Consider the following 27,288-nt stretch of genomic DNA (forward strand, 5'->3'; position numbering starts at 1 on the left):
CTTATTCTTTCCAAGGGTGGCGGGGCGATCGCATGACTCAGCGTTTCAAAAGAAGCTCCTGAGAGGCTCTCCCGAAAACGAAATGGAAGAAAAGCGTACGATTTACAAGAACTCTCTCGCTGTGTGTCAAAAGTTTAATTATACTTGGACTCTGTGAACTTCCTTCACAAGCACTCAGTTCTCAGTGTTTGCCTCTCTGGGAACAATCGCTTAGAGATTAGGATTATTGAGGTGGGAGTTAAAAAATGTTTTTAATGGAGGATGAATATTTGAAAAACCATTGTTCCGCTTCCAGGACCGGGCGCCGTACCCTCCCAACAGACGCACGGCCACCACCACGTTGACGGTGGACGTTTTAGACGGCGACGACCTCGGACCCATGTTCCTCCCGTGCGTTTTGGTCAACAACACCCACGACTGCAACCCCCTCACCTACCGCGCCGCCATCCCCGAACTCACCCAACCGGTAAGACCCATCGGATGGCCGATACACTCTCGTCGATCCGTGATTGAAGTTTGGATGTGCCTTCCCTCCGTTTGACTCCGGAACATGACGTACGAGCCAGCCACAGTTGTTTATTCGGCCGAGCCTGCTGTGATGTACTCACTGTATAATTCATCATAAAAGCTTCGCCCCTGCTCTCAAGCGGCAGCCGTAGAAGCGGGCGCTAATCCTTCACCGGAAGAAAAGCTCGCCCCCCAACCCGTCGTCTGGTTGCTTGTTCCCACCTCAGCGCTGCGTGTGACAGACTTCAATTAGGACTGATGTTGTAGTCATGCTGAATGTGCACTTTTTTTTTTCTGCATAGCAAAGAGCAACGAGTCACTCGTGCAAGTCTCAAGTGCATCTCAAGTTGTGACTTTGAAGTTTCAAGCCATTCCCAGCCACTTTGTCAACGCTGCCCTATAGTCACTCAATATTTGTATTCTTTTTTTCAAGAAAATTGCTCTTTCTCATGAGCTGAAAGCAGCATTGGGACTTTTTAATGTGCCTTTGTCCCCCCCCCGCTCAGTTTTTTGTTTTTCTTTTCCCAACATCACGGCAGAGCGTCGCCCCCGGTGGGAGCTCTGTCTCCTCCTAATTGATGATTGCATTGTAATTAATCACAACGGAGCGACGGCTGCTATTAAGTCGATGTGAAATAACGCCGGGCTCCCGACTCTCGTGTATAATGACCACTGAAGGAGGGTATTAAAGCTAATCATCATTGTGCCGAGCCAGGGGGATTGGATTTAGCACACCTCCAGACATTGTAAAAGCGAGAGGGCTTCTGAGGGAGGGCTGTGAGGCTTACCCCGGAGCTGGGAGATATAAATATACACCCTGGGGGAGCGATTTTTATTTATTTTTTTCTATACCCAGACATTTTTGGAGAGGCATGTGTCTGACTAAGCCAAGCAATGTTTTTTTCTCTCTCCCCTATTCACTTGCATCGAAAGAACAGCTCTGAAAATATGACGTGCTAAACATATTCCCCTTAAGCTATATGTTAAGATCTAGTAAAGCTGCTTAATTGTTGTCGAGGATGTCGGCTTGTGCCCGACCGCGCCGTTGCAAATACGTTTACCTCGATGCGCAACGCTATTATCGGCGAGCGTCATGAAGCATGTTAATTGGAAAGCTCTCTTCGCGGCGGTTCATTAAGTGTTCTATAAGTCGCACACCGGCTTCGTTTACACCGACGTCGATATTTGACGTATGAGGTCGGGCAATGCGTGTAAATAGAATTTTCTCCTGCCCTTAACACAAATAAGTTGACATTTGGAATAATCCATAACGAGATCAAGTGGAACATAAACTGACCAAAAAACGCAATTTTTAAACAACTATATATGTGGACGTGGCGAAGAGAGACACATTTGGCATATAAATTCAAAATGTTCATATTTATGTGTACATATGTCTATCTGTGTGCATACTACTGTAACTTTAACATTATTTGGTGCCAGTACCATAGACGGCCGGTAGCGTCCAAGTCAGAGCCGGCCGATAACGTTTTGGTGGATTTTCAAAATTTCAATTGCAGCTACAAAGAGGAAGAGGAACGATATATGCTTGCGGTGTTGGTTTCCGAAGGCACAAGCGTAATCCTTTCCCAGCGCAGACCAAAGTGGGATAACGTTTATAATGAGAAGAATATCAGCGGGCGGAGCTTCGGGCTCATTTCGTTAAACAGGGAGACTTTCTTTTCAAAAGAGCTCAAATCTGATACAGACAAACAAAAAACAGAAATGGAATAAATTGTCTGGCTTTACCGTACACAACAACGTTTTCGGGGGGCAAATTTCGTACGACTAAACTCGGATTCTCCGCATAATGATACACGCGGTTATTTTCGAAGACAATCACAAATCTGCCTTTTCGTCCTCTGAGCGCAGAGCAAATTGAACCCTCTCAATGTGACCCCTCCCATCCGGGCGGTGGACATGGACAGAAACATCCAACCGCCGTCAGACAGGCCCGGCGTGGGTTACTTCATCTTGGTTGGTAAGTTCATCACGTCGCCCTCGCCATTGATTTTTACTCATTTAATCTTCCTCACCTCTGCCGCGACGACACGCTTTGACTTTTGAACGATCGCTCTTGCTGCTCCATCTTTTCTCAGCTTTTTTTTTTTTTTCTTTCTTCTTCGTCGCAGGCCATCCGGCCGTATATCCTCAGTACTTTTCCTTGAACAAAAGCACGGCAGAGCTTCACGTCCTGCAGCCCATCAGCAGGGACTTGTATCAAAGGTTCACGCTTGTTATTAAGGTAAAGGATGAATTGGAATGTGCTCATTAATGTTGCATCAGCACGGCTGCTTTTGTCTCCTTTGTTCTGCGGAATATAAACAAAAGCAACCCATGTCCTGATCTGGTTTCTGTCCCAGTGTTAAGGTTAATTTTGATGCTGAACCAGTTTGTATCAAAATTCGAGGTCCGCTTTAGATGTTTCCCTCCTCCAAGACACAATTGTATCGCTACTTGTGCTGCTCCACTAGTGCTGTTCCAGTTCATATCAAAGTGATTGCAGAGCTGGTCCTGTTTGTAACCTTAGGTCTAAGCAAGACCACGTCCATCTTGCTTCTAATCTTGAAAGTGAGCATGATGTTTTGATTTGGTTGACTTTGAGTTGGCGAGTCCACCTGTTCCACAAAGATAGCTTCAACCGCTGAAGGCTGTCAAGAGCCGCTTTGCTGATCGAACCGAAGTAGATGTGACGATTCACGAGGGGGGAAAAAAATTCGCTTCTCTCGCATGAATCTTAATCTCAACCGATGGAACCCCGCCCCCACCCAAAAAGATCAGAAGAAAAGAAGCTAAAAGGGGAAGCACTAGAAATACATGCGATACAAAGGACGCTTGGAGTTTTGATTGACATTTAAGAACGGTCTCTGAAGACCAAGAGTGAAAATTAGACTTTGGTGTCTTGAGAATGCTCCGTGTCAAAGACACGGAACAAATGGAGGGCGAGTGGTCTCGTCGACAAAAACAAAACCATCTACGGTGAGACTGACAGGGATGATGCGGTTGGGAGACACGCCAGCCAGCGAGAAGCAGCTGAATCTCCCACTTGGTAACGACGAGGCATGGGGTCATTTGGCTTCGCTTGCCAGAAACGGCAGCCCGGCTAAAGAGTAGACTCTCAGGAGAACACTGCAAGTCTGTCTTTTACCAGGCTCAAATGTGCGCTAATGTTCAGACGGCGAGCACATCATCTTCCCCGGGGTTGAGGAGATTGTGGGCGAGTGGTCCTATGTGACCTTGCGGCGGCAATGAAACCAGGTTGTAATAGCAGCCGATAGCGCCAAGTATAATCGGCAATCTGGAATCGTCACGCGCGCTTTTCGATAATTAGCGCCAATCACGATAGCCCGAGCGACACTCGTCACGCCGCTCGGCAAAATCGAGCCCGCGTGCGGAATTAGTTTCAGGTCATGGCGTCGACTGATGTTGCCTCACTCCCCACCCGCCCACAGTCTCTCGTTTGTGTTTTTCCGACGTTTCCTTGGTGTGGGTGGCATGGCGGGCGCTGATTGGATAGAGCGCAGCGCATCGCTTTAGTTTGATCCGCTCAGGCTGCTCTCAAGTTACATTATGGGAACACTCGTATAGGATAACACGCACGTTATAAAAATCGATGGCACGACAAAGATCGGTGCTTCGCTTCGATCCTGACATTGGGTGCTTTCAAGTTACAAACTGCAACTGTGGTGTAAGAATGTTAAATTTCAATTTTATTTGATTGGCAAATATTCACCGATTTAATATATTCTTTTTACAAAATGGACAGATGGAGTCTCAAAGTTGACTTAGTGGACCTTCACGGTACCAAAATGGATCAACCAAATACAAAGTAACAGTTGGAATTGAATTTATAAGTTTCGGGCGGACTCATCAAAGACAATCCGCTCCGGATTGTGAGTTATGTGCGTGCGCTGACTGATAGACTTGTTTACTTTTCAAACTCAGCCCGCTGCCTGTTGCACGGCGAGCTCGTTGCCTTTTGCAGTCCGGCGCCGCTGGCGTAGACGATGGGTCCGCGCTAACTATGAAGACCCCGTTTTGCCACTAGATAGCAACAAAGCGCTAATTTTCTTTTAGACAACGCCTATGTGAATGAAGCTCCTCCAATATCTTCAACTTAGTTACGTTGTAACCAGATGTCGCCACCAGATGGCGCCAAATCGGTACTCATATTAGACAGGAAATAGGTCAGTTTTTCAATGAATAAAAGTTAGGGAAGAAGAATGACCTCAAAGCACCATTGTATTTTATTTCAGGCCGAACAGGACAACGGCCACCCCCTGCCGGCCTACGCCGACCTCATCGTGGAAATCCTCGACGAGAACAACCAGGCGCCGTACTTCCAGTTTGTCACGTACCAGGGCTACGTGAGCGAGTCGTCCCCGGTGGGCACCACCATCTCGGCCGGGGTCAACCTCACCACGCCGCTGGGGATCGTGGCATTGGATAACGACGTCGAGGAGGTAACGATCGTCCCACCTGAGGCACCGACCAATCATAATCATTTCCATACATGTCGTAAAATAATGATCCATATTTAATCTCCATTTATGAGTCATTTTCATTGTTTGTCATCATCGTAGCTGGCCCCCGGTGATACACCTGTAGGTAAAAGGGAGGCTTATAAAAGCTCTACAAATACAGAATTCATCTTACCATGGGGATGTCTTGAGTTGTTCTAACGATACGGTACTAAATCAGCATTTTTAGCTCAGTTTGGTGGAGTGTGCTCGAAAATGTACAGTACACCCACGTTGACACTCGTCTGATTAATAAGTGCAAATTTAGTCCAGATTGTAAAGGCTACGATTCGTTTGCTAGCTAATGAGGCCCCAGATTGGTGGTTGGATCTGCAGTCCCACTCAGGACATCTCTCCATCGTATGCATGGGAAAGCGCTTAAGGCTATTAAGATGATGGAGATACTCAAAATGTACACCTGCACAATTTAATGACTGAATATAGCAAAGAAAAAAAAAGATACCTCTGTAAACTGAGCATTATTAAAGGCCAGCAATCTGGACACAGCTGTCATCATATTGTGAAGGTGTACCTTATATTCTGACGAGCGGGTGGAGATGGTGATACGAAAATGTCAATATTTTATTGACTTCCGTGCAAGCGTGTGCTGTATTGGAGTGTTTTGCTGTGCTGCCGTTTACTTTGCTTGCGTTTACAATCCCGCCATGTGCTGTGATTTTTTTTTATTTGTTTGTTTCTGGCACGCATTTGAGAACATAATGTCAGATCCAGTTATATATCTTCTCTAACAGTCCTCAGTTCACCTTTCCAAACGTCTTTTTAACACAAAATGTGAAGTGCAGAGACGCGCGACGCAATCGATAATCCTCTTTGTTGTGATGTTTACCAAAGCAGAGTGGCAGTTGCTAATCGAACGCATCGACAACAAATACGTCGTCTGCTTCTGCAGAAGCTATTGTTCATCAACAGCGCGCATCGTATTTTCCTTTGTGGAAAAACGGAGACTCGAGGTTCCCGTTTGAGTCATTACTTCAGTGATATGGTCGGGTTAAAAAACACATCGACCCCTCGCTATGAGGATCACGTATCTGCTATCGTCATCTTTGGAAGAGAGACGAAGCGTTTACGTCGCCATGGTAACCCGTTTCTTGCTGTATTCCGCATCCCGCCTGCTGAAAGACTCAAGACCCCATGTTGAAGATAACCCTGGACGACCAAACGGACGTCTTCAGCTTGACCTCGGCCGGCATAATCCGCTACCTGAGGTTGCTGAAACCCGTCGACCGGGAGAAGCAGATGACCTACACCTTCACGGTACGCCCCCTTTCCTACTTGCCGCAGTAATTTACCGCTGACCTTTGACCTGTCTCATCTTGTTTGTACGTTTGAGTTGAAGGTCAGAGCAGAAGCAAAGTCAGGGGCAGGGCACGTCGCTCACATTAGGACCTTTAGTCGGCATTCGACGGCACTGTATGTACATTAAAATGGCTCTGTAGCCGTCACTTTGTGTAGGCATAAAAAAGCAGGACTAACGATTACGCGGTCAATAATTTTCAGCGAAAACTTGGTTGGGAGGAATTTAAAATAGGGCTACCTCCTGTTTCACTCTTCTCTCAAATATGGCGTCTAAAAATGCCATCTAGTGGCCGACAGTGGAATTACACCAAAACAGACAGGTCTGCGAAGTAAATATGCTGTCTGTATAAATTGTACTTTATTGTACTGTAGTTTTTCACCCTGTGACTTTTTAGCAGAACTTTTTTTTTTTTGTCAACAAGCCATTAAAAAGTACATTTTCTGTGATGTGCAACATTTAAGCTGTTCATTTATTTTAACAACGCGCAGTAGCAATTAGCCAGTGGGCGGCTAACGTCATTTTCATCTACTTGGACTTGTCTTTAAAAGGCTACCTTTTTCCGTTAAAAAGAAGCAGATTAGGGATTTTTTATAGGCTCTAAATGAGAAAGCCTCAAATCAAGGTCAAATCGGGCACACCATCCGAGAATTGATTCTCTCATTTTCTTCTATTGCTTTACTCACCACATTTGCAGTTTTATAAGCTTTCCTGCAAGTGAAGCTTTATACCAGCACCTTTAATATCACTCCTACATGCTGCTTGTAAACTTTTCGATTTGATAAACACATCTTTCTCTTGGCAGATTAACTTTGCGACAAACACAAATATGCAATAAAACCTCACTCACTTGTTTTATTGCATATACGGTATTTCTCATCTGGCAAAGGGCAGATGGGAAAAAAGCAATCGTAAAGGGAGCGAGCATCTTCAAATATAAATAAATGACACAGCCAGAACTTGTTTGCCTTTTGTTCTTCTTTTAATAATCTTCGAGTGGTTCTGATACAACTGCTTTCTAATCATATCTGTGCTTTTCTCGTCAACTCTATCGTCTGTCTGGCAGCAAATCGACCCTGTGTAATATGTGTCGCCCGCACAGATGGTGGCGTCGGACGGCGTCCAACGGAGCGGCCCCGTTACCGTCAACATCTTAGTAATCGACGCCAATGACAACACGCCCACGTTTGCTCAGGTGTCATACAGCGTGGACTTATTCACAGACATGCAACCTGGCGAGACGGTGCTGCAGGTAAAGAAAAAACATTTCTGACTTCAGAAACTCATGACTAGTTGATTTGAAATGTGATTGCTTGAAGAAAATATTGATTTTGAAGACCAGATCAGATTGTCATGGAGACATGTAGAGGCTGACATCTGATTGGACGAAAATCCACAATGCAAAACAATGCAGTTAAAAAAAATAAAAAATACGATGCATGCGTACAATTGGAATTTTTCATTTTTTTTCCGATCTACCTACTCTGATTATGTTACTGGATTGGGGACATTATCTCCGCTGATTGCATTCGTGCGCTGGCTTTAAATATTATTGTTTGATTGCAGCTGTGCACAAACATGCCGCCGCCAATTAATAACCAGGCCGTCCTCAAAATCTAAATCCATAACCCCATTTGGCCAAATCCACTCATGCAGGGAGTTCCATCTTTCTCATTTCCTTTCTGTTCGGAGTCCGACCGCGCTCGTTTGTCTTTCTGTCTGACTTGGAAAGGTCGAGTTTAATCTGTTTTAAAGAAATGTCCGTTTGGCCTCGACGAAATGAGGCCAGCGGTCGTGGCGTGTTGAGTGTGTGCGCGTAACTGGTTTTTATAAGCCCGCTTTATGAAAAATGTGTAAGCAGGCAAGTTTTATGTTTGATGCCGTCGAATCATTGGCTGATCCGGACGTTTTGAAATCAAAGCGAGATCCAAACCTTTATTGATCTCGATTGTCGATGAGGATTTATCGTCAACGCAGCATGGATCGCTTTAAAAACGGGCTTTTCTGTTTGGTAGTCGCCAGACATCCAAATTGTCTCAAGTCATTTTCACGCTCTGTTTGCTTCTGTCTTCCTGCGTCAAAAGTTAACGGCGGAAGATGCTGACGAGGGGCTAAACGGACTGGTGACCTACGAGATCCTGGCCGGGGCTCAGGGACATTTTGTCATTAACAATCGCACGGGCCGCATCACAGTGGCACCCGGTGTCAGCCTCGCCGTCGGACGATCTTTCGCGCTGACCGTCAAGGCGTCTGACAACGCGCCAGAGTCCCTCAGAAGGTACGCTAGCCTCCACGCCAGTTCCCTTCTGGGATGCTGAACTCAATTTTTTTTTTTTTTTTTTAACTCTCCTCTTACAAGGAGCTCCATCACAACCGTCTATATCGAAGTGCTGCCACCCAACAACCAGAGTCCACCGCGATTCCCTCTGCTCACGTACAACCTGGAGGTGAGCGAGGCCACGAGGATCGGCGCCATTCTGCTCAATATGCAGGTGAGTTGTTGACGTCGGTGCAAAAATGAGCCTCTCTCACCTCACCCAAACTTAAAAAATGCTGTACATACTAGTCGGAACGTCCTTCTTTGCTTGAGTCTTTCTTCATCTACCCATCCATATGTTCATGCTCGATTCGGCCGCTCAGCCTTGGACCTTAATGGCATTTTAGGACCTTTAAAGGCCCGACGTTCTTTTCTCCCTCCAGGCCACCGACAGAGAAAACGACCCCATCGCATATCACATCCAGAGCGGGGATTCCCAGAAGGTGTTCAACCTCTCTGAAACGTAAGTCTGGTGGCCAAAAGTCGGTATATTTTCATATGACGTGGAATTGTCTGTATTGACATTTGATGTATTGGATCGAGTGCGCTAACCTGCTTTGACGCCGCAAAGGATCCTAATGGAAGCGCTCGCGGGAACATACTTACTTGAAGTCGGGGAAACTCACTGTGCGGTTTGAGCTGCACGCTCAGCTACTTTTCTCCTGTCTGCAAGCGTCCTCTTTTCAAGCCCCTTTGCTGTCCCCGAGACGAGGAACGCCTCGTGTCGCACTTCTCGGGAAAGGGAAGTCGGCGTAAGACTCGAGAGGCTGATTTGAAAGCGGAAATCTTAGCTGGAAAGCTACGAGAAATGTCAATGTGGAGTATCGAGATTCAGGCGAATAAAACATTGAGGAATCATGAGTAGTCCTGGTAAGATCCAAATCCAACTCCCAAAAATGATGCCACCACTTTTATTACCTCTGTGGAGGACATGAAACACAAATAGATGTCTGCAACTCGTCTTTCGCTCAAAATCAATATCGGCATATAAAGATCCCGGCCTGTCGCGCGGTGAGGAAACCCCATGAAATATTAAGGTGCCTTTTTACCGTCTCGTAAATGAGAAAGTCAATTTGGAGGGTCAAGACGCGAGGAGACTCGAGATGCTCGCACATATCTCAGCCGCCTGTTTTTGTCTCTTATATAATTTTATAGAGCGCCGTCTAACCATTTATTGGATATTCAACTAGTCAGCAAAACTGTGTGTTTCATTCTAATTACGATACCGTGTTGGGTAGCACCGATTTCCCAACTCTGTCATTGTGATTCCCACAGTAGTGCTGGCGAGCAGCTAACAGCTGCCGGCGACTTATATGCTAACAACAACAAGCTGTTGTTTTAGGCTACCAATATGCTTGAAAGTTAAGTCACACCATTACGAAATAGAAGCAACAGTATACTCGTGCTGTTTGGGTTTTTATAATGAAGCTACCGAGAAGGACAAGAATAGTATAGAGGATTAATGAATAGATTTAGCATACTTAGCGCTTCTTTTGTTAAATTGTTTGCTTCATTGTTTGTCGCATCTGTGACTTTGAATGTATGTGGCATTAAAAAGGCGGGCCTTGCCCGGTGAGTGACGTGGGTGTCTGGTGTTGGCTGTTGTGTAAGCTTAGGTTAGCGTCTGGCCGTCAACAGGCTAATCGTTGTGTTGACTCCCTCGGCATTAAATGTCATGCAGATTATTTATGAATGTGCTCATTACGTGTTTATTTTGTAAGCGTTCATTCAGTAAAGCGATTAAAAGTGCAGCGCTGGCTGTGTTTATTCCTGGCACATCTGACAATGTCTTACAGCACTTCAATGTAACAGGGAATTCACCGCCTGACATATACAGCACAGTGGGTCGGGCTAAAACACTTCACACACACACCCGAGCAGATGTCGATGTGGCACACTCGAAATTAAGACTGATTAGCCACGACTCTTGTTTAGTTGGGCATACAATACACCCGCTGAGACTTGTCATTTTTCATGCCTTAAACTCGTCCCCACCATGAGATTCTTGCACCGACGACCCGCCGCATATGCCGCTGCTTGTGTTCAGCTAATATGACAAATTAGCACTCCAGTCCATTGCTCCCTTTACCGGGTTCCCCTGAGATGGATGCCATAGCCGCAGAAGCAACACAGCGACATAGCCTTACATTTTTTTTTGTAGGTGGGAGATACCAGAGCAGGAGTTGTAAGTGTGCCAAAACACTGGCATGAAGTCCAACTGCACATAATTCAAAGACTCACCCTGTCTAGTCCCCCTCGCTGACCCTTTTATGACCACATAAGCCCGACAACTTCCAGCAGGATAACCGTAAATTATCCGTTTCTTCGCACTGTATAGATAGTCAACTGCTACGTTCATAAAATAGACTTAGCTTGTAGCGCAGACGTTTGATTGATACCGTCTGTGCGGCCGTATCATATCATAGTGTCCGCCGCTACGCTGTCTATATTGATTCACATTCTTTCACTGCATCATTTATCCCCGTAAACCTGAACAATGGTCAATGTATCATTCCCCAAATGTAGAAGTCAAGTCAGTTTACAGCCATTAATCCTGTCATTAGCATGAATCATTAGCGTGACAGCTGTACATTTATCACACGGGAGGTCTTTTTCTTGGCTTAAAGCTCCTTTTTTTTTTTCCCCCCCTTAGCTACGCCTCATTTGAATTTTCTTCTACCGGCAATAGCTCAAATAAAATAAACATTGTCCAGTCATAAACCAAAATGTTCAGCCAAAAAGCTTTGTGTTAGTTAACTAGCGCTCGGACTGTAGCGCATGGTTGAGAAGAAAAAAAATCTTTTTTTTCCCCCCCCTCTCCACCTCATTTGAATTTTCTTCGACCAGCAATAGATAAAATAAACTTTGTCTATTCTTAAAACAAAATGTTCAACCGAGAATCCGTTAGCTTTGTGTTAGCTAACTAGTGCTCGGACCATAGCGCATGGTTGAGAAAAAGAAAAAAATCCACAAATGTCATTGATGAATGAAAAGGTCGCACAGCTAGTCACAATGTGGTCCACCGTAGCCTTCGATTAGAATGGGAAAGGAAAAGAACAGGACAACGGGGAGTTGCACCACTCATTATTCTCTTAGCCCCGGTGTTCCGCTGCATTTTGTTTGCGGTCCTGGCGGATTCTCTCCTGCGCTGCATTGTGTTGTGTGTGCTCACTGTTTGTATTCATGCACCCGCTGCCATGTCTTACGACCGTGTGTGCGTGCAAAAATCATTCCACGTGCTGCTCTTGGGAATGCGCAGGCTGCCTCCCTGCCAACAAATTATAGCTTGCACACATCTGACATATTCATGTGCTTACTCGGGGCAAATAAAGGCAGGGACAGACCAAAGTCCTTGAGTGGATGTTGTTTGGTGAAAATCAGCATAAATGTGTTGCTTTCAATATTTGGATTCCCTCCACAGGATCGGTCTTCTCATCTTGAAAAAATCGCTGGACAGAGAAACCAACGATCGCTACCGTCTGGTCGTTACTGCCTCGGATGGCAACCCTGGAGGGGTAAGCTGCTTTATTGCCGCCATCGCCCTAAAACTCAGTGATGATCTAATACATCAAAAACATATGAGCCACCTCAAATAATTCTCTGTAATCCCGCAACCCTCAGATAGTTTCCCCCTTAAGACAAGTTTCTCTGCTTCCTACTGATCATCAAATAAACCATCTTAATTTAATTAGACGTCATCTCAGCAGACCAACTTTGGTCAGTTGTCTCCATTCCACGCCGAGGGGAAATGTGGTCTCCTCCTTTGTTGAGTCTGATCTGAAGCATCTCTTTATTCCCCGGCACTGAGTGATGATGAATAGATTTTTTTTTTCTTTTTGCAGGAAGAGTGTAGGAAGTGATCGGGAGGCAACGGGGCTATTCATCTCACTCGAGATGGAGAGATTGTATGAGCCAATAACCTTTACCTAAGTTTTGCCGGTTTTTAGAACGAGGCGCTGAAGAGGGAAGCATCTGAGGCACAAAATAAATTGCCGCGTGACTCAGGTGTGCCAAATGTCAGCGGCGCGATGAAAAGGTGTCACAACAGGAGGGGAGCTAAACGAGGAAGGGGGCGAAGGGAGCGCGTCATCTGCGAGACAAAGTACTGCGGGGAAGGTCGGAAACAAAAGATCAAAATTATGCACCAAAGTTGGGAGGGACGGAAATTCTGGGTTTTAAATGGTAATTAGCTTTGGATTGTGGTAACCATGGTAACTTATCATGACACGAACGCAGACTGTCGTCGAGTTTAACAAATTGGTCTTAAACCGGAAGGTTTTCGGATACGAGAGCAGGAAATGAGTTTCCTTTGCAAGGTGCGGGTGCCCGAATTTAAAGGTCGAGAGGTGAGCTCGGTCACTTGAGAATCAGAAGAGTAGACGTGGGACACGCTGTAAGTGCCCTTCGAGTTCTTCAAGTGGAGCTGGAGGAAGACGGGGGAGGGCTGGGCTACCGAAGCTAAGAGGGTGAAGTGACCCTGACATTTTTAGAATTCAAATCGTTTTATGGCTTTGTGACACAAGAGTGAAATTACAAACATTATTAGCCAGTTAAAATCACAAGTTGCCCCAGCTCGAGTCAGTGTGACCAATTCCCAAAATCAGTATTCCCAAGTGTGAAGTCTGTGATCCCGACCCACCTCGCGGGCTCAAACATCAGCAGGGATAACGTTTTTTTGCCCTCACGACATGAGTCCGAACAGCATGATCTTATCCACGTCTTCCGGTCAGGCTTGTCACCTCCGCGTCCTTTCAGATACCACGGAGCGCCGGCGTTTGATTTGAAATAGATAATAGCCGCTCGTTAATCAGGCTCTCGGCTCTTACGGCTTTTGTTGAGAAATTTCGCACCAGGGCGCTGACACTAATTGGCTCTTGTGCAAAGTGAAAAATAAATAGAGCCTGTCACCGGCACACTGTTGTTAAAGATACCCCGGTATTGCATCCCGTCGTCAAGCCGGCCTCGTGTGCGACGCTTTCCAGCGTGTCAGCTCCCGTGTGAATGTCTGTAATTACTCCTGAACAAAGCAAACAACAATTGCGCAAATCCCCGCGAGGGCGTCGAGATAGACGAACTAGATCGTTTCCTCTGGGATGGACTCGGCTCAAGCGCCGGGGTAAACTTCAAACGGGTCCGGTGGGAACCGCAGCTAGGGCCGACCACTCCCACTTCTCGAGATTCCCTCCAAGACGGAGCGTTTATTCCGTGATTAGCATACGGCTTTCTTTCCTGTCAGTCATTTTTGCCCAAGACTTCCGCGGTTTCTGCGGTGATGCAGTTGCCAGGCAGCCATTTACAGATGGTGAAAGTCATGCATGGATTTGCGGAACGCATAAAGACAAGGAAAGGCAGCTTCATTGACTGTATATGTTAAGGTACAAAACATTTAAAGGCCAAACACAAAAAAGCGACATTTTCCGTTTTTGGCACCGACGTTGAGACGTCGGTTCTTCTCTTCAAACGAATGCAAATGTGGATTTGTGCCCCCCCTCTCAGACATCAACAACAACAGTTGACATAATTGTGACGGACGTCAACGACAACGACCCCGAGTTTGACCCCGCCGCCCCCACAAACTTCACCGTCCAAGAAGAGGAGGCCAATCTATTTGTTGGACAAGTCAAGGTAATCTTTTTCCGTTTACTCCCTCGTTTTGTTCTTTGGTGCCTCGTATTTCATTTTCATTGCTTGAATTGGACTTAATCATCACCGTTGATCACGACGACCTTTTTATTAGCGGTTTAAATGAATCGTCCCTGAGCTAATATTGAAACCATGAAATTCTACATGAGAATTAACGTCTATAGCCACATAATTGTCGATACCGCAATAAAATCAATTTGTCTTGGTTTTATTGCCCTTCTTCGACAGTCACTGCCCCGCTTTGCATATAAATGGAGGATTAATCTTAAAATGATGAATAGTGAAACGGATAATTTCATCGAATGTATAGTCTCTTTGATGTTCATATTCAACTTGACCTTATTTTGATATTATTGAAGATGTTTGTATGGTGTCAACAGTGTATGGGTAATAGAAAGTGTTTGTTACAATTATGAGGAAAGCTAGTCAATGATGAACACCATGGAAAAAAGACCAACTACTAGGCATTAACTCAACACAGCGAGCAAAGCATCACCTGAGAGCCAAGTTAATATACTCAACTGCTGATGTCAGCACTTGCCCTTTACACGGAACACATGTTCGGATAAATCGATAAAAAGACGAGCGCCATCACTGAGGTTATCAGCCTTCAAGTAGAATAGCGCTGAATGGCCGAGTCATTATTCTAGCTGGGTTGTTGCCATGCTTTTTGTTTGTGGCTCTGGCAGACTCTCTGCTGGGTTCAATTGTTTCAGACTCGTAACAATACAGTCCCTGTAAATAGAAAAAACAAGAGTCCCTCAAGTGAGGTGCGGAAATACCGACGATTAGGCCAAATTTGGGCCTTTTTTTTTTCCTCCCTTTCAATCTGAGTCAAATGCCTGATTGTTGGATGTCTCCTGAGCCATTATCTTGTGGTGTGGGTTGAGTTGAGAGGAATTTTCCCTCCCAGACCGTTTTGGATTGGACGCTTTGCACTGTTTCGGAATGTGTGAGCCCTCTAGTGGTACGTTTAAGAAGAATCACTGCCCAAGTACAGTTCAGTTGTATTTAACTTGAAAGTACATTTGCATTTAATCTATAAGAAAGGTGCATTTGTAACTATTTTTTTGGGTGAAATTTTTATTTAAAATGTATGTGCAATATTTTTTAATTAATCAGTTTTATGCAGGGGCTCAAAGGTTTCCGGCAAAAGAATGAAAGAATTTTAATTTATACAATTATTTTTTTGAATACTTGGATGAAAGCAAGACTGACTTTTTGAAGACAAAGAAATGAAGTATTGTTTCATGGCCTAGTCAGTCGATTGATGTCCCGCCAATGGCGAACGCGTCTCGCATATTGAAGACAAAAGCAAAGTCGGCGAGACCCACAATTAAAGCCTTTATTTTGCTAAACCTCTTTGAAATGTAACTTGAAACGAGAGTGGACTCGGTCTTTTCGGCGCAAATGTAATTATTTGTGCATTTCTTATTTGAAACGTACTAATCTACCTGCAAATCCTAGTTTACAAAGCCGAGTTGCCTTTTACCCCTCCAAGCGCCCGAATCCCGTCGTCCCTTCAGTTTTCCGTGCTCGGCCTTTTCAGGACTACAAAGCAAAGTACATTAATTCTAAAGACACGGTATTGCAGAGGTTGGAGATGAGCTTGATCAAGAGACCTTTTTATATTGTCCATGGCAGCGCTGCTCGTTTTGCCAGCGTGGACACGAAAATGAGGTTGGCCATTTTGAGTGATTACTTCACCGCAATCACTCAATCCACTTCTGTATAGAAAGTCAAGAATGGAGGCTTTGTGTTCCCCCTGTGCAGTTTTCACCAAGGGCACGCTTTCCATAAGAAGACATATAAAGAAAGTATAGTTCAAATAAAACGCTGATGCTAAAATCTGGGGAACATTAAACGGCATGTCCTAAAACTTTACAATGCGTCAAGGTGGTCATACACTCAGTTTTTAACTACCGGGCTCTTTTTATTTTTTTTATACGCTTAATTGCTTTGCGCATAAAAACATGCCTGATTAAGACTATTAAAGCAGTTTGTCCCGTCCCGGAGATTCTTAGGAGTCAAATTGTGAGCCAAATGTGCGCCATTTGCTGACTGTGCTGCCCTAATTTTATTGACACACTCATAACTGAAAGCACTCGTATCTCAAATCCACTTCTCCCACTGAAATGAATAGAAATGTCATTAATCCGTTCCAGACCCGTCCAAAAAAACTTTCCTTGAGCTCACATGCCCCGTATTAATAATTTGGTATAATTTGATCATTGTTAATTATCTGCTTCGTTGCCGTTTGTTTATTTGAGCAGAAAAAAATCCTCAGTAACATTCCTTAAAACGTCGTGCACAGGCCAAGAAAAAAACTATTAAATATTGGTCCTGTTCCAGGATTGTATATATTTTTTTATCATTGCGAAATTGTCATTTAATTTCCCAGTGAATGATGTATGAATATTAATGACGACATTCAGGCTTGAACATACCAATTTGATGCCGTCAAGCGAGCAAAACTATCCAGCCTGTAGATTAAGCACACCATTTCTTTTAATCTTTGTCACATATGTACGTGCTTCAAACCTTAAATAAGCTTCACATGAAGGATTGCATGGACTAATCAGTTGAGCCAACATTAGTGTCGACTTTTTATTTTGAAGACATTTGAGGAACATTTAACGTACCACGATTGCGATGGTGAAATATTGGCTTTGGATAAAAGCTCCCAAAAAATGTCACCATGGCCATCTCATTCATTCAAAGCTAAGCAAAAATCAGGAGAAAAATGGTGAAAGGTCAAACGTGAATGACTTTATTTATTTATCGCTCTCGACTGGAAGAATAGAATGTTTTTTTCCCTCCCGAGGTTCATTCAAAAGACATCCTTTGTGGTGACAAGCGGGCCTTGCGCGTTGGCCTTTTGAACCGGCTGCCAACTCATCACAAGGACTCACTCGCGTCTCCCAAGTGACGACAAAGATGTGAGCCCCAATTGCGCCAGCCTTGTTTCAACCGGCGTCTACGGGCTGAGTAAATATGCAAGGTGTTAGAATGAAAAGCCCGGCTCTAATGGATCGTGTTCTGGATCAGATCAAACACAAAACAGCTGCTGTCAGCCTCCAGGCAAAACGCCTTCACTTTTGAAATGTGCTCCTCATTCGCCGTGAATATTTACCGCTTTGCGCTATTATTGCCTATGTAAATAGTCTTACTCACAGTTTACGTCTGCCGGGTCAGGAGGGAAATGAGGTTATTTATGACTTTTGATGTATTTTTCATCCCAGGGCTTTAGCATGCTAATGGCATTGCGTCATTGACAGCTAGCAAAGCACGGCGGCTTTATTTGTGTCGTGCGTGTCGTACACAAAGTTGAGCTTATTGAAAGTAAAATATTTCAAAGCAAACCAAAGAATAAAAGATAGCTTACAAAAGTTGCGTCATCGACTGCTAGCAAGCGCCGTGCCTTGCACTTGATTCACGTCATCAAAAGATAGCTTGCAAAAATGTTATTACAGTGCAAGAAATTTTGAAAATATTATGTAAGACTTCAGTTAGGATTTATAACACAGTATAAATTCAAATCTGCATTTGAAAGTATTCTCACTTGAGGCTGACTTCATTTCAGCGGAACTAAAAAGGCTGCAGCTTTCACATGGTAGTAATTCCCAGCTAAAAGCGCATCTAATCACCGCATGTATTCATGTAGCTAGCACACAAAGGTAATATCTCAATCTCATCGAACCCTTCTGTCTCTGATCCCCGCAGGCCACAGATCCAGACGCGGGGGCTAACGGCCAAGTGAGCTACCGTGTCGTCAATCATCCCGCCTTGTTCGTAATCACCTCCAACGGCAGCATCTACACTCGGGTACCGCTCGATCGCGAGCTCAAGAGCAGCTACGATCTGGTGATCGAAGCGTCCGACGGGGCCGTGGACCCCCGGCGCACCACCTTGACCCTGACGGTGCAGGTGACGGATATCGACGACAACAGCCCGGTGTTCTCTCAGCCGACGTATGTGGTCAACGTGCCCGAGAACAGCCCGGTCGGAACCGTCATCCTGACGCTCAGCGTGAGTGTGTGCTTGCTCATTATACATATCGATAGTTTAGCGGACTCCGTCTTTAGATTGTCTCCTCTGTCAAATGTCACTGCGCATTTCTTCCCCCCCGCCCCTCGGCACGCGAAAGGAAACGTCAAATATGCAAAGCAAACGGAGTGGAGGAATGAGTAATTGCTGGCACATTGTAAGCGACAATTTCCGCAGCGGTAGGAGGTAAAAGGAGAGAAAGCGAAGGGCGAAGGGTTGAGTGAGTGACATTCATCTGCCTCAACCGAGAGTGGACACTCGCAGAGTGATCACAAGACAATAAGATTGGATGTTATCTCCAAGGACACATATTTCAACGGAATGCATAAAGGGCTCACGCAAGCATACATATATGCGTGTTATTGCAAATGATTCATACGTTTACGAGAGATAATTTCATCCCGCGAGTACCGATACGCGGTAATCTTTACTCCATGGTATAATCGAATCCGAATGTATTACCCTACAAAATCTAGTCGTCCATAAAATAGCAGCACGCACGTTTGTTGTTTATGCGTATAGTATGTCCAAAATGTGCAGCCTGAAACACGACGCCCTTTACTTGAACCCCATTTCGACATCTATAAATGATTATAGATAGGTGGCTCTCAAACTTTACATACCAAGTACCACCTCAAAAAATATAAGGACCACCATCATGACTATGATTAAAATGTACAATGACCCATGGGTTTATAAAAACCAAGGAAGCCAGAATCAAATAAATATACTATATACATATATATATATATATTATATTTTATTTTATGTATATATTAAATTTACAACATTTTTAACTCATCTCCATTTGAATTATGTCACCTTTCAGTCGAGTACTGGTTTCCTTATCACGATTGGATCCCGTGCCGCATTACCAGTACAGCAGAACGTGTGGTAGCGTTATATAATGTAAGTGAGCTTCTGTGAGTGTAGAAAGCCCTCAAGCATATCAGTGAGTAACACAGGCTGCCAACCCCTTGAGGGAGGCGCTCGACAATTCCTTCATGCCACGGTAGTGACGCAATACCGCCTCCGAAGGTACAAAGCAGAACTGCAAGCGTTTCATGTTTGTGTGCTTGAACTCTTCAGGGTTTGTTTTTTTATCCCAGGCTACGGATTCTGACCTCTTCTCCAACGTCACCTACCGGATCAAGTCGGAATCGGCCCGCCGGCTCTTCTCCCTGAACCCAATCACCGGGGAGTTAGCCGTGCTACAGACTCTGGACTTTGAGGATCTGGCAGCGATGGGAACGGGAGCGTCATACACGTTTCAAGTGGAAGCGGTCGACCAGGGAGGCATCACGGCCCCGGGGCAGGCTACCGTCACGGTGCGGATCACGGTAAGAATCCCCCCTTGACGTTCACCCCCGCCACAAGCTCTCAGCGCCGTGTCATATCTTTCACCCCGAGGTCCAGGAGCCAACTCAACTCACTTCACTTGAGTTATTGACCACTTTCAAAAAATAACCGCAGCTGAAATTGTTTTGAACGGAAGACGTGTGTCCTTTGATAAGGACATGACACCCAGCACCTGCGTTCGGTCGACAAAAGCACATCAGTCCGCTACAGTGGGCTTTTTGAAAATTTTACCTATTACATTTTTAACTATCACATTTTTTTATTAACTATTTGAAGTATCGAGCGTTTGATTTCCTCTTGTTTTGTTGTCGTCTCGTTCGGAGGATGCTCTGCGGCGTACATTGTCCCGCGTGTCCTCGGCATCAGAATCAGACGTCTTTAATCACACCAAAAAACGGATGGTCGTGTTCTCCTGGAGGACCCAAGACTCTGTCACAATTGGAAAATAACAACGAGCTAATGTGAAAGGAAGAGCAGCCCGGGGTATATTTTTTAGCGATTTCAAGGTTATCAAGACAGACTAAGTTCAACACTGTCCTGTTGTATATTGTTGGCAGGAGCTTGTTAGTTGGAGAAGTTTGCATGCCCTGTGGATGAGGGAATTGTCATGTCGAGAAAGCAGCGTAGGTTGTTGCCTCTAGTGGCCTAATATGAACTCGCTTTTCTTGCCAAGGAATTTTTTTTTTCCCCCACAGCACGATATTTAGTCATCTAAACTCACCATTGATACATTTACAGACTGTACAATCCAAAGTTGTACAGTCATAAACAACAAATGAGCCAAGGGCTAATGGACGTTAGCAACATTAGCTCCAAACCACTATCTAGAAGCGTTACTGTTCTGATTTTCCATTTGTGATCTCCATTCACAACGTTTGGCTTTGTTTGTAGGATATGAACGACTTCTCCCCCGTCTTCAGCCAGCCGTTGTACACAGGCATGGTGGCGCCCAACGCCGAGAAGGGGACGGTCATCACCACCGTGTTCGCCGAGGACCAGGATCCACCGGTGAGTACGTCATTTTGGTAAACCGCCAAGGGTGCACCCGACCCGAATTGGGTGGCTTCAGTTTTCACCAAGGAGTACAATTCCAGTTTTTCAACACACATTGTATGTATTCACAGACAGATATTTTGATACAACTCTATTTTTAATTCAAGTGCGTCGTCGATACGAAGCGCAACAAAGCCGGCAACCTGCGTGTGCTTTTTAATGAAGGCGTATGAAAGAAAGGCTCGGCGAGGTCTCGCTTCCTCACCGCACGTCGCTTCTTTGAACATCACACGTTTTCATTTGTTCGCCGGTTTCACGCCACGCACTTGAAAGTTCCCGCACGCTTTCATTTCTGCCCCCCCCAGCCCCCCGCTCCGCACACGTTACGCGCTTCACCGGCTCGCATCGACACCGACGCTCTGACTCACATGAATCACCAGCCTTTAGCCTTTGACACTGACGTACTTGAGAAAATATACATGTTCTTTATTAATTGTTTTTTTCCCTCACACATATCTGTGGAGTATCTCTCGGGAGTGGAGCGATAATGACCTTGGTCTATTTACTTCTGGAACGCATTAGTTACGACATTATAAAATGTAGCCAAGATGTCTGCACGGCGCTAACAAAACATTGGATTGTGTGTCCGTTCTTCGTCCGTCATTCCGACTAATGTTTTTTTTTGACACTTCCTTCATACTCGAGTTGTTTCCATGAGAAGCAGAAGGTGCCCCCCCCCCCCCACATCTTTTCTTAAACACTTTTTCAGTGTAAGGTTCAAAACACTGACCTCGCTGCTTCCATCATTCTGGGGAGCCTTGGCTTCCACTTCTTTTTATTATCAGCGGCTCCTGAAGCTCATGGGTTCTCGTGGAGTTGGCGTTGCACTTTGACTCCAGGGCGGTTCCAGCCGAGGGTGGTCGAGTGGTTCTCATTATCACGATGACTCACTCAACCACTGTAGCAACTTGGATTGTTTTGTTTTTTTTCCAATCTGTTGAGACTTGATGTTCCATCCTGTCATCTATTTTCTTTGACGGTGTCTCTCGCAACTCCTCAGAACAATTCAGCCGGCGGTCAAAGGTCACACTGACTGACGAGCGACGGCAGCCCACTGATGATAGCTTGCTGCTCCTGCGTTCATTTTTCACAGCCCTTGCCCCCATTAAGGTCACACTCAACTCAACCAAAATGGAAAACTGACCTCTTTTTAGTAGCTTGTATCTAAATAGCGCGATGATATACTCGGTCCAATAGATATTTCTCACCCCGGAGCAGATTTTGGGCCTGCCTACATAAACTTTACCTTCAATTTGAATCCACTTGCCTCTGCCCCGAGGCATACCACCGTTCCAAAAAACGTTTCAAAACCTTCTGCGATATGAAAACACGACCTCCCTCGAGCATACGGTCGGCGTCCGCGAATGGCGTGACGCACGGCGGGGCTTTTGACTGACACGCCAATTCGATTTCCTAACAGCTCTGGACTTACTCGCTTTCTTATTGACCCGAGGCTCAAAGAATTTTATTGACAGAGTGTCCGTCAAAGGCCTAACGCAACGCATGTATCACAGGCCCAGACGGTGTTGTACGTCTTTGTCAAAAGTTCCTAACAGCTCAGACCATCCCCGTTAGCTCTGCGGCGAGATAAATATCTATGCATCTTAAACCTTGGAAGGATTGACGCTCATGATGTCTAAAAGTGAACTGTTTTTTCATCCAGTGCTCCATCACGCCGAATGAGATTACCATGCAGACAAACGCTCCCGAATGCATTATTTCTCATGGCCGGGTTTGAAAAGGGCTGTTATTTATGAATGAAAAACAAAAATTAAACAACATGGCGGTAGGACGGAAAAATGTAGCCTTTGTGGTTTTGTTGGAGAGCCCGACATTTTTTTGGTGGTGGTGTTTTTAAAATGTTTAATTCGATGAAACGCGCTGGACTGATAAGTCACTTTGATTATTTTGCACTTCACTTTGAATTTTACTCTCTCAATTACTGCAGATGTGGAACCATCTCGGATGTTTTTATGAAGTACTGAGCGGTCATGACTTTCATTTCAGCGACGACGTAATATGTTCGTTCTGGCGTTGTGGATCATTTAAAAAAAAAAAAAAAAAGCAACACATTATAATGTGTGCTCTTAAAAAAAGAAAAAAAAATACTTTTTAGTATTTTATTTTAGTATGGATTTCTTTTTAAGTTTCTGAGCAGCTACATATTGCATTTAATTGTGTGTTGTTGTTTTTCTGTCCTGCATGTAAAGCGTGACGTGCTTGAGAAATATATTTCGATTCATCACGCTCGTTGACACGTCGGAATCTTGCATCAAATCAGGTGTAAATAAGCAATGATTATCCCGACAGGAAAGCGAGACGGGAGGGCTTTTTGAGTGATTGATAAGGGCTGTCAGTGAGCCACCAATCTGCCGAGTGATATATTTTCATTTATTTTTTTAATCCAAGAGACATCTGGACTCATTTGATGTTATTGACGGCTGCTACATTGACACATCTACAACCTCTGTAAAAATGACGGATGGATCTTTGTAAACATCTCATTATTTGGCTCATAAAATAAAAACAAAAAGTAGTTTTAGCTTGAGTAGCTAGTGAGGTTACTGGTAGATAATGTTTACAGAGCCAAGCGGCGGCCATTTTGTTTGCAATACAATACGGTGCGAACGTTATTTTTGAGTTTTATTGTCTATCCACTGTGAAAACCTTTTCATTGTGCCGCAAATCCCCCCCTGAGAATTCCCCAAGAAGGTTTTTTAACCCCGATGGTGAGAAAGAGTCCGCTCGGGGACATGTTCACGCTTGCGGTTTTATCTCTCGTCACTGTCTCCTCCGAGCTGGCCAGTCCCCTTGGCAACAGATCAGATTGGGAAAAATAAAGATGATTAAAAGATCACTTCTGTCCTTGGGTAAGAAATCGAGGTAAGAAAAACTATAAAAATGATCAGCAATCAGGAAGCACATTTAATCTTAATCCAAGTGTCACCGTTAGTGCGGCGCTTACTAATTATTAATGAGAGTGATTTATTCCGGAGACTGCGGGGCTGAGTTTAATAAAGAACTCTTCCTCATTTTTTAATAAAATTGATGTCAAGAACTTTGAATAAATAAATAAATAACATATGATTTATGCAAGGCAGTGTAATCGAGGACAATTGCAAAATTCATCGTTTGGGTGCTGAGGTGCTTTTTTCCCCCAAGAATATTATTTTGTATTTTAATTTGAAAAAATCCAATAATCCAAAATCATTTTGGACTGAGTAGCCAATTTTGGAGCGCTTTGTGTTCCACCAACTACAATTGTTTCTTTTTTGTGCTTTTTAGGGCACACCGGCTAGTTTTGTGCGCTACAGAGTGGACCAGGACAAGTCGCCGTACAGCGGGAGCATCTTTGATGTGGAAAAAGTCACCGGAAGGATCGTCACCAAGGTCAACCTCAATGAGGAGCCCAGCCTGACTTTTAAGGTGAAGCGAAAATGTACCGATCGTGATATCTGTTTATTGGATGACATCATTTCTCTGTGGCGTTTACACTCGCAGCTTGTAATCTAAAGCCATCATCCCAAGATGACCCGTCTTGTTTATGTGTTGTTTGAAATTTTTCAAAACATGACATTTGGTTCTAATGAGAATGTCTCGGACACGAAACCGCCCCCCCCTCTCTGTATCGTAAAACCAGCGATGGGGCCTGTTGTAAACAAGGTGTCGTTTGTGTCTGCCGTGCAGTTGTTTGTCATCGCCTTTGACGACGGCGAGCCCGTGAAGACCAACGGCACCTTGGTGGAGATCACCGTCCTTCAGCCTTCCCGCATTCCCATCTTTACCCAGGAGGAGTACAGGTGAGCGTTCAAACGTGTGTCCGCCCGCTCTGTTGAGTGTTTCTCGCCGGGAATAATTAACGCTTCGGGCCTACATTCTGCTCCAGTGTCATTGTCACGCTCTCGTTTTGCCACGTTAATTGGTTTCCAGTGTAAATAGGGGACAATCGAGCCAGATTTGAGCATTTCCTCCATCGATAATTTATTCCAATGTTGGACGGTTAAAATATCGTTTGACACAAACAAGATTGGAGATTGCTAATCGCCACTTTCTCCAAGAGCAGTAAAAACAGCCATGACAATTTTATTCCCCGTGTGAGGTCTTTCACATTTTATCTATCCGTATTGTTATTAAGAGGCTTTTTTTGGCTAGCTTAAGCGCCGACACAATTAAACTGTCAGAAAGGGCCAAACTCATCTATATTTCTCCGAAAGTCTCGCACGTCCAAGCGCGGTCCGACAAAAGGCTGATGTTGCAGTGACTCGGGAGGAGTCCGCCGCGCACTGATTTATAATTAAACCCACGCATGGATTATTAACACTCCATCTGAAGCGGCTTTGAAGAACACGCTCGTTATGTGCCAGCGCCGGTTTTGACGGCTTGTAATCTACTGCGTTGCATACTTGCAGTCGGCACCTGTCGGAGGTGAATTCCCAATCGGCCGAGGCACCGCAGGGCTGATGGCAAAGTTGGCTCCGGTGGGGTTTAATGGGAGCGCTGTTTTAAGTGGATTGATTTACAGGCTGGCCTGTCAATCAGCGCAGGCAGACGAGCCGGCGTAACTGAATTTGACGTGTTATTAAGCCTCGTCAAGGCAGGCAGAGACGTGACACGGCTGTCGGCGCCATGACGGAGTTGTGCACAAATATGCCCGTCTGGCTGTCTTTGGTGGATTTTGCTGTACGGTTAACAGTCGCTACATTCGGTACACATTGAATGACATGAAGTGCACGCGACAAGTTCGACAATATTTTTTCGTTTGAACACATTCAGTACCATTGACGGCTATAAACGTCATATTTTCATATTAACTGTGCTGGCAGAGAATGAGTTCAATGGTCGAGTCCAGTAGCTAGCGAGTCCCCGGGGTGGTTCGCCGCGGGCTTAAACAATGGCGAGCGGCGTCGGCAGCTGGCTCCGGCTGCAAATGATGAGCCATGAAAAGCATTGGCCAGGTTGCAGGAACTTCTCCCGGCCGAGCGCCGTCTCTCCTGCTGAGGGTGTCCAATCTGCTCGCTCTTTTGAACGGAGAGCCGGCTCATCCCTCACCCGAGCGATTTCTGCCCAAAGAGAAGCAGCCGCGACCACAAATCGCTGTGTAAATGTCCAGAGAAGCTCACGTCTGTCAGTAAGTTCTATGAGCAATCAGGTAAGTTACGCCTGCAGCTCGGGGCCACGCAATCAAAACGGCTCTGCTGGGTTTTGGCCGGCTTAATGATTTCTGCCCTGGCTTTACGGTCGCTCCCGTCCATCTGTCAGAGGGAAATGAGAGCCTCCCAGTCGTTGTTGGCTACAAAATATGGCGCCCAATGCCGTTTGTTGCGGCGCTTTTCAGATCATAGCAACGTGAGCTGTTTACGGAAGCAGCTCATAAAGGAACGATCAAGTGGCTGGTTATTCCTAATCGTGTCATGATTTTTAGAAGACAAAGGTAAAGCGGCTTGTTGAAGGATAGATGGCACCGATTTGTTTACATGCACATGTACAAATAAAAAAATGGCCGCCGTGCAAATCCAGGCAAGGATAAATTATGATATATTTATATATCAACGTACTTGTCCATGTCTATCTAAATATATATCTATATTATCTTTAATGTTCTTTCCTTTTTGCTTCCATGTTTGATATAGTCTACATGTTTTTTTTCCCACAATTACTGTATAGTAGCCTAGTATTATGTAAGATAGAATGCTTCAAAAAAAATCATATTACGCAGCTTTCTGTTGACAATTGGAAAAAAAACCTCAAAGGTTGTCATCATAAATGGCCTCTGACATTCCATCGTCGAAATATAAAAAGGATATAGAAGACTTAACACCCACTTGTGACACTCTGCTTTAAATTAGTCTTGTTCCGTCCATCTTGTCTAAGTGGCGAAGTATGGCTTTTGTTCCCATGACGCCCAAGGTGGGAGCTAAAAGCACTGACAGTCTGCTGCCAACTTAGTGAATGTCACATCACTTTTTCCGTGTTGTTTGAAACTTGTGGAAACTGTGAGTAACCATTTTGCGTCCAAACTACAAATGAACGAGGCCTTCGCAAAGCGACTTTAACCACATGGCTTAAAAGGGACCATTAAATTTGACCTAAGTTATATTTTGTGGGGTGCAAGTGCACAAGTGATTGTTGAAAGACACGTTTAGAGAAACAGGAAGATGAGACAAGATTTACTTGGCTGTTTAATTTCACACTACATGGGCAAGTAGCCATTTAACTTTAAAAGCAGCCTTATTTAATTTCTTCACTTTGACACTATATGAAAACATTTCAGAATTGAGGATGGCCATTTCTCAGGAATCAAACAATTTTCTGGCATCTTCTCTTGGTGGCCAAATTACAAAATAAAACTGTCAAACTCTTGTTGAATCAAAACAGAATGACAGTAAAGCATAAGTAGCAGATAATTAAGTGACCAGTAAAACATAATTCTTGCCGGCAAGCTCATTGCACACAAAATGGAAAAGACATGCCGCACCACTTCTTATTATTTCCAAAAGTCCAAATCCTCTGATCTCAGCCTCTCAAAT

The 27,288-nt window shown here is 44.7% G+C and overlaps 1 protein-coding gene across 7 annotated transcripts in view; it reads left to right on the forward strand.

Annotated features, from left to right (window-relative positions):
• The window catches only part of pcdh15a (protocadherin-related 15a), a 107,643-nt gene that overhangs the window by 51,294 nt on the left and 29,061 nt on the right, over positions 1-27,288 (forward strand). For all 7 annotated transcript variants that reach the window (XM_037271319.1, XM_037271316.1, XM_037271318.1 and 4 more), the window contains 16 exons: positions 296-466; positions 2,380-2,488; positions 2,640-2,752; positions 4,764-4,970; positions 6,168-6,302; positions 7,445-7,594; positions 8,427-8,620; positions 8,702-8,834; positions 9,043-9,122; positions 12,081-12,174; positions 14,156-14,284; positions 18,026-18,331; positions 19,459-19,689; positions 20,600-20,716; positions 24,047-24,187; positions 24,449-24,561. In XM_037271319.1, coding sequence (XP_037127214.1) covers positions 296-466; positions 2,380-2,488; positions 2,640-2,752; positions 4,764-4,970; positions 6,168-6,302; positions 7,445-7,594; positions 8,427-8,620; positions 8,702-8,834; positions 9,043-9,122; positions 12,081-12,174; positions 14,156-14,284; positions 18,026-18,331; positions 19,459-19,689; positions 20,600-20,716; positions 24,047-24,187; positions 24,449-24,561 — 2,423 coding nt within the window. The remainder of the gene's footprint in view (positions 1-295; positions 467-2,379; positions 2,489-2,639; positions 2,753-4,763; positions 4,971-6,167; positions 6,303-7,444; positions 7,595-8,426; positions 8,621-8,701; positions 8,835-9,042; positions 9,123-12,080; positions 12,175-14,155; positions 14,285-18,025; positions 18,332-19,458; positions 19,690-20,599; positions 20,717-24,046; positions 24,188-24,448; positions 24,562-27,288) is intronic.

The sequence above is a fragment of the Syngnathus acus genome, chromosome 15 (genome assembly GCF_901709675.1).
Source record: "Syngnathus acus chromosome 15, fSynAcu1.2, whole genome shotgun sequence".
Classification (NCBI taxonomy): Eukaryota; Metazoa; Chordata; class Actinopteri; order Syngnathiformes; family Syngnathidae; genus Syngnathus; species Syngnathus acus.